Below are 13,387 nucleotides of genomic sequence, written 5' to 3' on the forward strand. Positions count from 1 at the left end.
AGTAGAAAAAAGGAAAATGCACATGTGGCGTTGAGAACATCTGCTGTAACAAGTCATTTAAAGATAGTTAAGCAGTGACTTTAAAGCAACTTGCTGGTATTTGTTGGAAAAGATGAGGATAATAGAGGTAAAGACTAATGGTATTCAAGTAATTAGGTCACAAACAGCCTTCCATCCTATATCTTTTATTTTCTCAGTCTCAGACCTAAAGGCCCATCAGGAAGGGAACACTGATTAATGGCAGCAGCCAAGAATATGACATGGAGATAAATTGCTCATAGCATGGTACAGCTGGTGCCTGAGGAAAAATGCTTAAGAGGCTTCAAACTAAAGTCCTGCACCGAACATAATATGAAAGAGACCAGTTTCTTGGGAATGTTCTCACTTTTATTTCTAAGTCACATATTTTGAATAGCTTAAACCTGTTGTACATCTCATGCAGTGATAGCTTCTCAGTCCTAGTTTTCCTATCCACGATGAAGACTAGAGAAGAAAATCGTCTAGATTAATGTACTTGGTACAAATATTATTGGTTACTTGGATATTGTTATTAATGACTCATTGTGAGCTGTTATTTCTCTTTATTAATGATTGAGCAGTACACATTTTCAAAAATTTTTCACATGCAGAGTTTGGCGTTCCCTCTTTCCAACTTTTCGGTATTCTCACAGCCAAATAATCCTGACAATGGTGACACCGTATATTTATATAGCACAATTTGCCATTTGTGCTGCTGTGTTGAATCAAATCATCACAAATCTCTCCTGGGCAGTATGTGGTGTAAGTTCCATTTAAAAATTGGGACCACTTGAAAAATGAGGTTGATTTTCTTTCCTGAGATCACACATCTGGTTCCTCACATGAGAAGACCAGCCAACTCCTTTCTCCTTTTGCAAGCTTCTTCAAAGATAGTATTGAGATATTGGAGCATCTGGGGATTTCTGGTTGGGTACACTCTGCTCAGAGACTGCTGATTGTCTAGTGACTATCTGATTTGGGTTTCCAACCCTGACGTTGCCCCAAGCTCCTAATTCACTACACTTATTTAGCTGTCTTATATATACAGAAGTCTCACCAGCCTTTAGATTTAACATGTCCCCAAATGAATTAGTTGATTTTTTTGGCTTCACCCCAGACCTTCTGGGCCAGAGTTTCATATGGTAGCAAATGTTACTACCAGACTCCCAGTTGCCTAATCTCAGGAACTTATTTCTTTGCCACATCTGCTACTGTCCAGGACTAGGCTGCTATTCTCCATCTTTATCATCGCCCTCTAAAACTAATCTCCCTACCACCATCTTTGACACTATCACATTCAGGTTGACCTTTCTTAAATGCACATTTTGCAGTCTTTTCTCTAAGACGTTTAACCACTTATCTTGCATTTGGATAAAACCTAAAATTCTCTTTTTAAATATATGTATTTTTTAAATTTATTTTTACATGGTGCTGAGGATGGATCCCAGTGCTTCATGTGTGCGAGGCAGGCGCTCTACCACTGAGCTACAACTCCAGCTCCTAAAAGTCTTAATGTAGCTTAAAAGACCTCACCAAATGTGGCCCTGCATTTCCAACTTCTTTTTTTGCTCCCTCTTTCTCAGTAAAATCTCTGATTTAACTGTATTAAATAGATTCCATCTTCTGGAGTGTATCTGGTTCGTTTTGTCTCTAATCTGCTCTCTTTTACTAGAAAATTCTCTTCTTTCAAGTCTCAACCTCTAGGTTCTTTCAAGTCATGCCCTCTAGGGAGCCTACTCTGCCACAGTGCCTCAGCTGGGCCCCGGATGGCTGTCTGTTTCCCTGTCAAGACTGTGTTTGTTAAGGAAGCAGAAGGCATATCTCTTTTGTTTGCCATTGTACACCATGTGAGCAGTGTGTGAACCAGTTAGGTGACATTTTTGTTAAGTGAATAAGCATGTTTCTAGATTTCCAGAGTGCTTTTTTTTTTTTTTTTTTTTTTAAAGGTAGTCCCCCACCAATATGATCAATATTCTCTTGCTGGTTTTTAGTATTAAATATCTAGTTCATATTCATTCTAAAATGTCCATACTATGTACATATCCCTAAAATTTATCCTGTTCCCTCTGTATGATAGAGATATAGTACATCACTATAACATGCTGTCTTCTTTGACTGAATCTGGTGACTTTTTGGATAATCTTAGTTAAATATCAATAACAAGCATTTATTAGGTAATACCTATGTGCCATGCATTGTGCCAAGTATTTTTCATGTACTTTTTGTTAGGTATTATTGTCTATAGATGAAAAAACAAGTAGGTGAAATAGTCTGCCCTATATCTGAGGAATAAGTAGTAGAATTGGGTTTCAAATTCAGCATAAGTCATAGATTTAAAGCCAACTCTTATAAAACAGCAACAGTAACAACAAAAAACAAACATATAAGAGAAATGCCTGTTATTGCTATTGTTTCATAAAGGTAGTAAAGTGATAATTGCTCTTATTGTTGATCTTCCAAGTCTTTTACCAACTTATCTCATTGAACTTTCAAATTTAAATGAAGGTTTACTAAAGAGTAAGTTGGATTTTTAGAAATAAATTCCTAGAAGAAAAATAGATAAGAAAAAGTATATTTTTCCTTTAACCTAAACTATATACAATTAAATAAAGTTCATTCTACCTCACCTAATGATAATGTTCTATACATTCTTATTATCAGTGTAGGGACCTGGAAAGCTGACTGTTCTTAGTACTTTAAAGGTAATGATTATAACTAAAACCACCATGAAGGTTATAAGGCTATCTCAAGATGGTAAATGTATTTGCTTTTGACTTGATTACATTATTTCATGTTTCTGAATTAAAAAACAGCAAATTAGTTGTTATTTAGGAGATAAATTTTGGTAGATGAAATATTTGAAAACAGGACTCTGCAGTGGAGAAATAATTTTTTGAAAAGACCCTGATGGAAAGAATTTTTTGAACCACTATCTTATATCTCAAATAATGGAGGGTATTTTGTTATTATTGCCTTTTTACATATTTTTCTGCTATGTTATTGTAAGAACTTTGATTTTTTTTTTAGTGATTCACCCTCAGTTATAAATATATAGCTTATCAAATAACAGGAAAAACGCATGTTTTGGAGTTAAAGACAGTTTCTGTGAGGAATCCTTCAGTAGCTTTCCTTAAAGTTACTAACACCATCATGATGTTTTGTCATTTTTAAAGTTCATGTGGAGCAGTAAACAGGAAACTAAAAGAAACTTGAAAGTAGTAGGCGGATTCCAAATACTTGTCAAGTATCAAACAATTTAAGTTGAAGTGTTGTCCAGGAATATAGTTCCTACAAATAGGCCCTATTTATCTCATTTGATCCTCACAACAACTCTGGTAGGTTCCATTGTTCTCATTTTTTAATAAGAAAAACTGACATTCAGGATGGTACATTGCCCATGCAAAGTCATATAGCTCCAAAGTGGTGGAACTGGAAAACAAGTGCAGTTCCAAAGGCCCATTACCTGTCCCAGTCTGTGATAAAGGAGAAATCACAAACCAACATGGAAAAATTCTTGGTAAATTTAGGTTGGGCTTATTGGATAGTACTTAAATTTTTTTTTCTTAGTTTGGATATTTACTACATTACTTATTAACAGATAAATTTCAGATAGATTGGAGAGTTATATTTAAGAAACAAATAAGCAAAAACCAGGACTGGGGTTATGGCTCAGTGGTAGAGTGATTACCTGGCATGTGTGAGGCACTGGGTTCAATTCTCAGCACCACATATAAATAAATAAAACAATGGTCCATTGACAACTAAAAAAAATTAAAAGAAACAAAAATTGCTTTATAAAAACTAGAGTAGATTCAAGTACAAAGCAGAATACCTTCCTTTCAGAATTCTATAGCATTAGAAGAAATCACAAAATAAAAAGTTCAGACAACTGTAGTATATAAAATACAAATTTTTTGAGTATCAAAATAAAAGTAAAGATGAATTTGCAGTTTTTTAAAATCCAACCGTACCCAGTGCTGACAAAGAAAATGTCATATACTGCCTATATTTTAACCTAGTTAAAGACCTTTTTGGCATAGTTTGTAAGAAGACATAAAAACAGTATCCTTTTGCAGTAAGTCTGCTTCTCAGAACTTTTTATAATGACTAATCTCAACTAGAAGATGCTATTTCCTTAAATTTTGCAGTGTTTTTAATACTAGAATTTAGGAAAAGAATCTAAAATGTCCAATATGAGGTTAGTAGTTAATTGAACAACTAGTTGAAATTTTATGTAACCATTATAATAATTTATTAAAGTTTGCTGATGGAAAAAGTAGCAATGATTACATTCTTCATCTTTTTCATTTTTTTTTTTTTACTGAAGTTACAGTTGTAGAAAATAAGGTATCTGTACCATAAAAAACTGAAAATGAAATACTGTACATTAAAACCTTAACTATAATTATATTGGATTTAAGGTGGCTCCCTTTGCTTTATTATCTGAACTTTTGATATAACAGTTACTTTGTTTTTTACAAACCTGAATATAAAGGATATATTCTTTACCCACAGGATGGGTTTCCAGATTTCCAGGATTCTATGCAAACACTATTTCAGCAGGCTAGAACCAAGAATGAAGAACTCACAGCTCTTAGTTCTCAGGTAAATGAACTACCCATTATTCTATCATAATAATATCTATAAGTTAAAAATTAAATGACTGCTTCTACTAGTTTCAGAATTTATTTCTGGTTGTTTTTAAAATGTCATTTGAGTCACAGTTGTAGCCACAAGATAGCAATAACGATTTGATTCGGTTCGTTAACATAATCTGATGTGGGACTACTTATTTATTCTTCGTGGTTTGTGGGAAGTTAGAGTCCCTACTCAAGAAAACTCAAAAGAAGAAATTTAGTATCAGAAAATCAGCCATATTGATTATGGCTCCATATAATATAACCCAGAAATAAAATAGCATTAGTTCTCAAAAAATATTAGTAATCAGTATTGTAATTATTGTTTTAACTCATTTAAATTCATATATACTGAAGAAACATTACTATGTAGTGTCATGTGCTTTTGCTATTATTTATGTATGTTGACTGAAATGAACATTTTTAAAAAGTGAATCCTTCAAACATCTTTTAGAAAGCACTGTAAGTTATAACCTTTGAGCTCCTTCCTAGTGACTTGTTTTTAGTCAAATTTAGTACTGCCAAATTTTATATTTTCATGGTAACAGGATGAAAAATATATTTTCCCTCTCATAAATGCTTACTGAAATGTTACCAATAGGTAAGTTTAAATGAAATGAAGTTATAGTTACTTTTGGTCTGATTTATTTTCATTTAGAAAAGTAGTATGAGGGTTTATCCTGTTTATTTGATGAATTAATACATTCTACCTATTGGTTTTTAATATTATGAATCATGACTTTTATAACCATTTTATATAGCATCTTTCATGTAACACTCTCTTATGTAACTAACATGGTAATGAGCATATCTGTCCATTTGGGCCATTACCTCTTTAGAAACTGTCATAGAGATACTGTTTTGAATGTCACATACAAATAATTCAGAGCAGTGCATAGAGAATGAACTTACAAAACACAGGCAAGAGATAAATTTATATGCCAGCTCTCTAATTTTATATTTCAAAACATGTCTCTTTATGATTGCTTGGGAAGTGCTGCAGTTTCATTCTCTGATGAAGGTGAAGATCATCACTGGCTTTGCTTTTTTTTTTTTTTTTTTGCATAATTTGCATTGTTTAATTTTAGTGGTGGGTGTGTTTGTCTTGTTCTTCTAGACAGCCGTTTTACACCTTTTCTCCCCCAAACATACTGTCGCCATATCAGAATCTTTGTAGTGCCAAATCCTAGAATAAAAATGCCAAGATTTCACCCTGTGTTAGAAGCAGTTGATAGCAGATGTTGCTGTTGCTCTTAGGTTCCTTGTTTAAAAAGTTCTTTAAAGAACTTGCTACACCTTGGAAAAATAAAGCTAGGTTATGTTGCTTTTGAACTGGAATGGAATTCTCTTTATGTGATTGAGAAGAACACTGTTTTCTTTTATATAAAATCCAGCATTTTATGTTGTCACATGATGTAGACATTTATTCATATTTATGGAACCAAGTGTACCATGTAAAGAGTGAACTAATTTTAATGAATACTAAATATATTTGCCAGAGTCTGAAATAGATATCTTTAAACCATTAAAAAATGTAGAATGTTTTAGTTGCTGATTTTATTTTTTGCTGTACTTACTAGCAGCCTGAAAAGGTGATGGCAAAGCAGATGGAACTCCTCTGTGCCCAAGCTGGCTATGAGAGACTGCAGCATCCTGAGAGAAGACTGTCTACAGGGCTTTACAGGCAGAGCTCAGAAGAGCACAGCCCTAATGGCTTGCCTTCTGATAACTCAGATGGACAAGGTACATCTTCAGAATGTCCTTTGCCTTTAGAGCCCTACTATGCATACTTCAAAGAGAAACTGAAAACAAATTGCTGATTTTTAAGTGTTGATATTGTATAGAGATTGTTTTATAGATTGAGTATTAATTTTTAAATTATCTTTTTTTAAAAAAAGAATTTATCCTGCCGATTTTAATTCATAATTTTTAAAAATTTTATCATTCCTATACCATACTTGGCACATGCGATTGGTGTATATTTTGTACAGGGTAGTTAAGGAATATGAATAGTGTGCAGATCATTTTCCCCAAAGAAATGAACTCCATCAGAGATGTTTCTCTGTGTGTGTCTCTTGTTTGTTTTTCTTTTCTTGCAGTGCTGGGAATCAAACCCATGTCTTTGTGCATGCTAAGCAAGCATTATACCACTGAGCTGTACCATTAGCTCTTACCTTCTTTAAAAAGATCAAAACTCATGTTTTTTAGATTTTAAAACTAGATTTGTCTGAAATTTATAACGTTTGTTTCTTAAGAGAATATGGTAGTTGCATTTGAAGCACTGTGAAAAAATCTAACTCAAGTTTAGAAAACTGGGTGATTCATGAATATTTTTACCATTCTAACTGAATATTACTTAATTTTTTTCATGTCTTCACATGAAGAAAATGCCAAATCATTGTTATTCACTCATTCAACAGGTTTTTTGTTTTTTAAGCATTTTGTACATGCTAGGCATGCTTCTAGGCACTGAGGATACAACAGTGATTGAAACAATTCCCTATTCACTTGGAGCTTACACTCTAGTGGAGGGAGATGTACAGTATATAAGTATGTAAACACATCTTCCAATTTCAAATAGTAATAAGTATTTGAAGAAAAATAATAATTTTATAGTATCATCATTTATATATTATTTTTATACCTCTCCAGAGAGTGATCACTGTTGTCAAAAAATAAGACTTATTTCCAAGTAAGAATACCATCTTAACAAGCATTTTCCACCACCGGAATTACATAGTACCTCTGTTAGCAGTTCAGAATACTGGAGGATAAAAAAGTTCTTCCTTCTTAAAATATGTCAGAAACTTTTTATATGTGGTCTTATTTAACTTCTCTAATCATTCTGAACAGTTAAGATTTAGCAGTTAACAAGCAAAGGCAATTATGAAAGATTTTATGACTCTAATTCGTGATACCAGGATGATTTAGTGTGGGGTAGCAGTTTGCTAATGTGATGGATTTAGGTTTATGACAGATAATATGATTCGGTTTATAAAGTTTTTTTTTGTCTAACTGTATCTGTACTAATTACATTTTTTCATGTATTTTGCTGTGAGTTTTTTTTTTTTTTAATTTGTAATTGGCTTGAAGCCATCTCTGTCTCTAATATGTGTTATTATGTGATTAATGACATGCCTTGGTAAAATAGTTGCACTAATAAAAAATGCTTTACAGAGGAGATACACTATATACCAAAGCTGAAATGTATATTGGAATTCTCAGTCTTTTGTTTGGTTCCATGTTAGCTCTTAAAAATGCCCTCCTAGAATTATGTATACCTTGGGGCTAGCTTGAAATGACTTGCCTTTTTCTTCTTAAATTATTATTTAAAAACTTGTTCCACAAATTTTTACATTCTTCAGTGCCTGTTGACTTTCTATCTTTTCCTGTGGAGTATTCAGGCAATTTGTAAAAACTTGTTTTTAGGAAAAATGACCTTTTTAAAATATCTATATTTATTTATTTATTTTCATTAGGAGAGAGACCTTTAAATCTCCGAATGCCTAATTTACAGAACAGACAGCCCCATCATTTTGTGGTGGATGGGGAGCTGAGTAGACTTTATTCGAGTGAGGCAAAGTCCCACTCATCAGGTGAGTATGTGTTATATGGTCAGAGAGTAATAAAACTTGAACAAAGCATCTTTAAATTCTGTTTTTCTACTCCACAACTGTCCCTCTTCCCTCCCCATGAAAAATGTTAGTGGTTGGTTTTTCTCCCCTTTGAAATAATAGGTTCTATAGTTTTCGCTAGTTATTTTTGAGAATATAGTATTTCAAATAATGAGAGGGAAAACTCGAGAAGATTGAGATTACTTTTGATTGACTGTTACATGAATAGTCTATTTTAAATCTTTAAATTTTTTTATTTTTTGAGACAGGGTGTTGCTAAGTTACTTAAGGCCTTCTAAATTGCTGAGGCTGGCTTTGAACTTGCTATCCTCCTGCCTCAGCCTACCAAACCACTGGAGTTACAAGCATGCACCACTGCACCCAGCTGATTGGTATCTTTTATATGAAAGTTTGAATAATAAATGGCTGATTTGGGTTTAATTGGTTCTTTTTTGGTAGTAACATAATATGAAATTGGTGGATGGTATATTTGCCCTCATGCTAAGAAAGCTTATGTACCAAAATCTAAATTTTTTATGCAGATATATTTTGTGGATGATATATTTCAGAAGTAAACTGAACTCCATAAGACGATAAGCAGTTCCCACTTAATTGCTTACATACTAGTACTCAAGTAAAGTGAGTTAGAGTTGAATTATAAGAGATCACCATTTGAAAGAATCTAATTATTATCAATTTTTAAGTTAGAGTATTGTTAAAAGTCACTTAATCAAAGTCACTGATTTTACAGGTGAGGAAGCTGAGACCAGATAAAATAATTGATTCTAAATTTGTATTCCGAGTCAGTGGGGAAAGTAGTGTTACAAATATTAGAATTAAATATGACTTTACACCTGATAGCTTGAGTTATATATTTGCTAGGAAAAAAGTTATCAAGAGAGTCTTTGTTTTTTGTTTTCAGTTTATGCTCCTAGTAGCACATGCTAAAGAGGTCAAAGTCCTAAATAATATTCTGATCTGTGACTGTTTTATACTTGATTATAGCTGCTTTTAAGACTGTCAAAGAGGCTAAGAAATTGTCCTAAAATGGTAACATATGAGTCTCATGTTTTTCACAACATGTTAAAGTAATTTGCTTTTAACTCTCTTAGGAACAAAACAAAGCTAAACATTTTCTACTAATTTATTATTCCTTTGCAGATACTCTATGAAAGAAATATTCATAGAATATTCAAGAATATTGTGTCTTACCATGGGGGATATACTTTTTGTATTTCTATACATAGAGATACAGTTGAGCTGGAATTTTATTTGGAACAAAACAGAAGGGTGCCTTAAAAAGCCTTTTTCCTTCTTTTTTAATTGAGTATAAATAATATGGGTTACATATAGTGCACACTTGGCTCCAGATGTTAGCATTATACTTGACTGAATAACCCTAGATTAATCACCCTCAGTTGCTTCATCTGTAAAATGGGAATCATTTTTATCTTATAGGGTACTTGTGAAAATTAAATAAGATGATCTGTATGAATTGTATGACTGTCAAGAATTTAGTAAATGGTAGCTAGTATTTTTATTATTCTCATGCACAATTTTAAATTCCTTTCTGTATAGAGAGGGTGGATTCATAAATTGAGGTACCTAATTTCAGATAAGCTTTTATCTGAAAGGTAAATTTTAAAACTAGTTTCATATTTAAACAGTGAAGATGTTTTTCCGTCATTTCTTCTTTGATAGTAAATATTCTAACCAATGATAATTGTATATAAGTGATCAATTTTATATATCTATTTTGTTGGACCAACCATTCAAAAAATCTAATGTTCTGTATGCTCAGTGTTGTATGTACAATTCATGATTTAACTCTGATGCCACTTTACAATGTAGATACTGTTCTTATTTAACTCTGATGCCACTTTACAATGTAGATACTGTTCTCATTTTATAGATGAAGACACAAAGGCTTAGAAAGGTTTATAACTTGCTTAGCACTGTTTAAAACTAGTAATTGGCATAGTTGGAATTTAAATCCTTAATCCAAGTTCTTAATCACAACTCTGTGAACAAAATGTTATATGGAATTGCATAATTATGAATGCTACTTGCCACAAAGTTTATAGGATTGTTGTATAATTCTTTGACTTTGTAATCCCATCAGGTTGAAATATCAATACACTTTGTGTTTTCATTTTTATGCAGAGAACCTTGGGATTTTAAAAGACTACCCTCACTCAGCTTTTACTTTGGAAAAGAAAGTCATCAAAACAGAACCTGAAGATTCAAGATAGCTGTGATTCTCCTCCTGTTCTCTAGAAATGGCATCAGATGTAAGGATAATGCTCCATCATAGAAATAAGCCTTAATAACCAATGTTGCCTCATTCAGCTCAAACAGATTTCATAGCCAAAGCAAAAGGACTCCTGCAGTGGTCTGTGGAAACCAAGAAGACAAAACAACAGCCACAAAAGAGAAAATCAAGAGAGAGTTGCAACTTGTATCAGAAATATTGATCCATGCACATTCCCTGTGTAAGTCATTTTATGTGGAAAAGCTTACAAGTTAATATTGTAAGCATTCATTATTTCAGAATGTACAATGTATTTGTGTAATTTATAGAAGTAAAATCTAGATGTTGAGACCCGTTTGGTCTAATAGATGTGGATACAGTTTATTTTACTTGAAATTTTGTTGTCTACTTTAAGTGTATTTAGCATAAATATTATTATCAGAGTTTAGAATCTTTGCAGTCATAAAAAAGAAAGCTTAAGTAATACAGTTATTGGCAAGGTTGCAATGACTTTAGAAAAATGAAAAGCAAATTCTCAATTTAAGCCAAGGAAAATATTGTGTATTTAATATTTGATAAAACTGACTTTGTTTACCAGGAAATGTATAGCATTTATCCAGTAATATTTTTGCTGTTTCAATGAGTGCACATTTACACAATTAATTAGAGAAAGGTTAAAAAGATGAACAATAGAGTAGAAACTCTCTCTTACCTAGTTGACCCAGATTGAATTATATGCTAGCTATTTAAGATGTTAACAAATAATAGGAAGCTATTCCTTGGACAGAACTTGAAACAAGTGGACTAAAGTGTAAAATCCTTGATTTAAACATTGGTATATCAGAATATGTTAAATAGATTAAGATGTAGTACATTAACCCTAAATGTGATAAAGATGGTGACTTAACAAAGGCTATAATAGATTGTTAGATTTTTATATTCAGAAATTCTTCTTCATGTATAGGAGTCACATTAGGTGGCTCTCGCTGGAGAAAGTCTTCCCACCCAATCATCACAAGTGTGGAGTCACTGATCCATATTTGCAGGCATATTTCTATGGAAGTTCAGTTGACAGCTTTATTATTTATTTTACAATTTCATTTTTGTACACCTTTCAGATTTTTGAATGCAGTTTTTTGTAAGGTTTATTTTAACTTGAAAGTATATTTTTAATTTCCCCTATTTAATTAGTAGACTGTGTGTGTGTGTGTTCATACACACTATTAAATGTTAATAATGTATTGGCATACTTGTAAGAATTTCACATTGGAATCATAGTGGGTTAAAAAAAAAAAAAAAGGAAAATCCAGCATCTGCCAGTATCCATTTTTTTCTGCTGATTGAAGAGAAGATATTTGACAGTTTACCTACTTCCTACAGATTCATCTAAACCCAGATATTGCTGAGAAGAGTATATGGACATGGAGTATGTGTCTTTCTGTTTTTAGTTCTGCCTTAGATCATAACTGTGGAATAAATAAATATTGTCATAATCTGTTATACTAAAATTTGTCAGCCAAATGTTAGATGAAATGTCTGCACTGTAGTCTCTGATCACTGTCACATATATAATTGCTTTTTCATTTTGATTTGTAGAAGAGCTTTATGGTAGAAAACACCAGTAAACAACTTTTATACTATTAAAAGGCTTTTTCCCCTTCCTAAATGTTTTAAATGTACCCTAGTATTTTGCCCACTGAAGAAGCTTTTTATGAACCTTGCAACTTTGTTGCTAGCTTGAGGTTGATTATTGTGGTTGTATTGTTCACTGTGTGTAGAACTAGTATGAGTACAATTTAAATAGAATGTTCAGTTTTTAATATTAGCCATAGCACTGGTTAGTATCTCAGTAGTTTCATGAAACGTTTCCTGTATTCTAATCTATTTTGAGAAATTTTGTGGTTTTTTTTTTTAATTGCGTCTTACAGTTCAAGTTTATAGATTTTAATAAGCAGCAGTTTTTAAAGATGCAATAATATTCCAACTAGTACTTATCCATCTTCCATGAACTCACAAACTGCATCTTTAAATCCACAAGTAGGATTCCTTAATCATACTTTTCTGCTCTTTCAAGCTTAGTGATGAGGAAGCACAAAATTTCAGTAGAAAACAGTTTTTATTTTGTAAACACTAATGTATTAAACTTGCTATACATTAAAGCAAATAATATATATTTTTATTTGAATTGTATATATGAATTGGATGTTATAACTAGTTTTTTTTCTTTGTTTTTTTTTTTTTTTTCCTGTTGTGTTAGAGGTATTTTCACTGAACAAGGGCAATTGGTTACCTCAGTATTACAGCCAATATAGTCCAAGGGACCATTTCTCCCCAAGTCTGTGTTATACTTTATTGTGTGAAGTCTGCATTTTTGTGACTCTTACAGCTGTTGGTGAGGTGGGATGAGTGCACTTGCTTCCTGTGGCAATAAAGATTTTCTTTGCCTCACATATTTATGTTCATAGCACTTTGTGCATAGCACTTGCCACAGTGGGTACTATTAACTAGCTGTATCTCCCTTATCTGATTATTTGGGCTGGGCTTGGATGTCAGGGAACAGGAGCTTAAGTCTTGAGTTGTAACTAAATATTATTGCCAACTCCCTTCATTTCTAAAAGGTTATTTGGCAAATGGTACTAGGTTGACTCTGGCCTGTCAGAGAGAGATGTTAAGTATATATTGTTCTCACTCATGAGAAGCTTATAAAAACATTTTTAAAAGTCTTCATTTTGAACCAACTAAACTAATAAATAGAAGGAGAAACATTAGAATTTGACATTTATAATATATAATATATATTTGTAAATATTAATATGATTTGGCCTCAGTGTTACGGGATAAGTGTGCAATCATACTGAACTGTAGCA

At 32.4% G+C, this 13,387-nt stretch overlaps 1 protein-coding gene across 5 annotated transcripts in view; it reads left to right on the forward strand.

The window, feature by feature from the left end:
- Positions 1-12,970, forward strand: part of Nab1 (NGFI-A binding protein 1) — a 41,573-nt gene extending 28,603 nt beyond the window's left edge. For 3 of the 5 annotated variants that reach the window (XM_047544432.1, XM_047544431.1, XM_047544430.1), the window contains 4 exons: positions 4,534-4,623; positions 6,236-6,398; positions 8,135-8,251; positions 10,433-12,970. In XM_047544432.1, the coding sequence (XP_047400388.1) occupies positions 4,534-4,623; positions 6,236-6,398; positions 8,135-8,251; positions 10,433-10,521 (459 nt within the window). In that variant the 3' untranslated portion in view covers positions 10,522-12,970. The remainder of the gene's footprint in view (positions 1-4,533; positions 4,624-6,235; positions 6,399-8,134; positions 8,252-10,432) is intronic. The other 2 variants (XM_047544433.1, XM_047544434.1) reach the window with 2 other exon arrangements.
- The last annotated feature ends 417 nt before the right edge of the window (positions 12,971-13,387 follow it).

Source organism: Sciurus carolinensis, chromosome 3 (genome assembly GCF_902686445.1).
Source record: "Sciurus carolinensis chromosome 3, mSciCar1.2, whole genome shotgun sequence".
In the NCBI taxonomy this organism is placed as follows: Eukaryota; Metazoa; Chordata; class Mammalia; order Rodentia; family Sciuridae; genus Sciurus; species Sciurus carolinensis.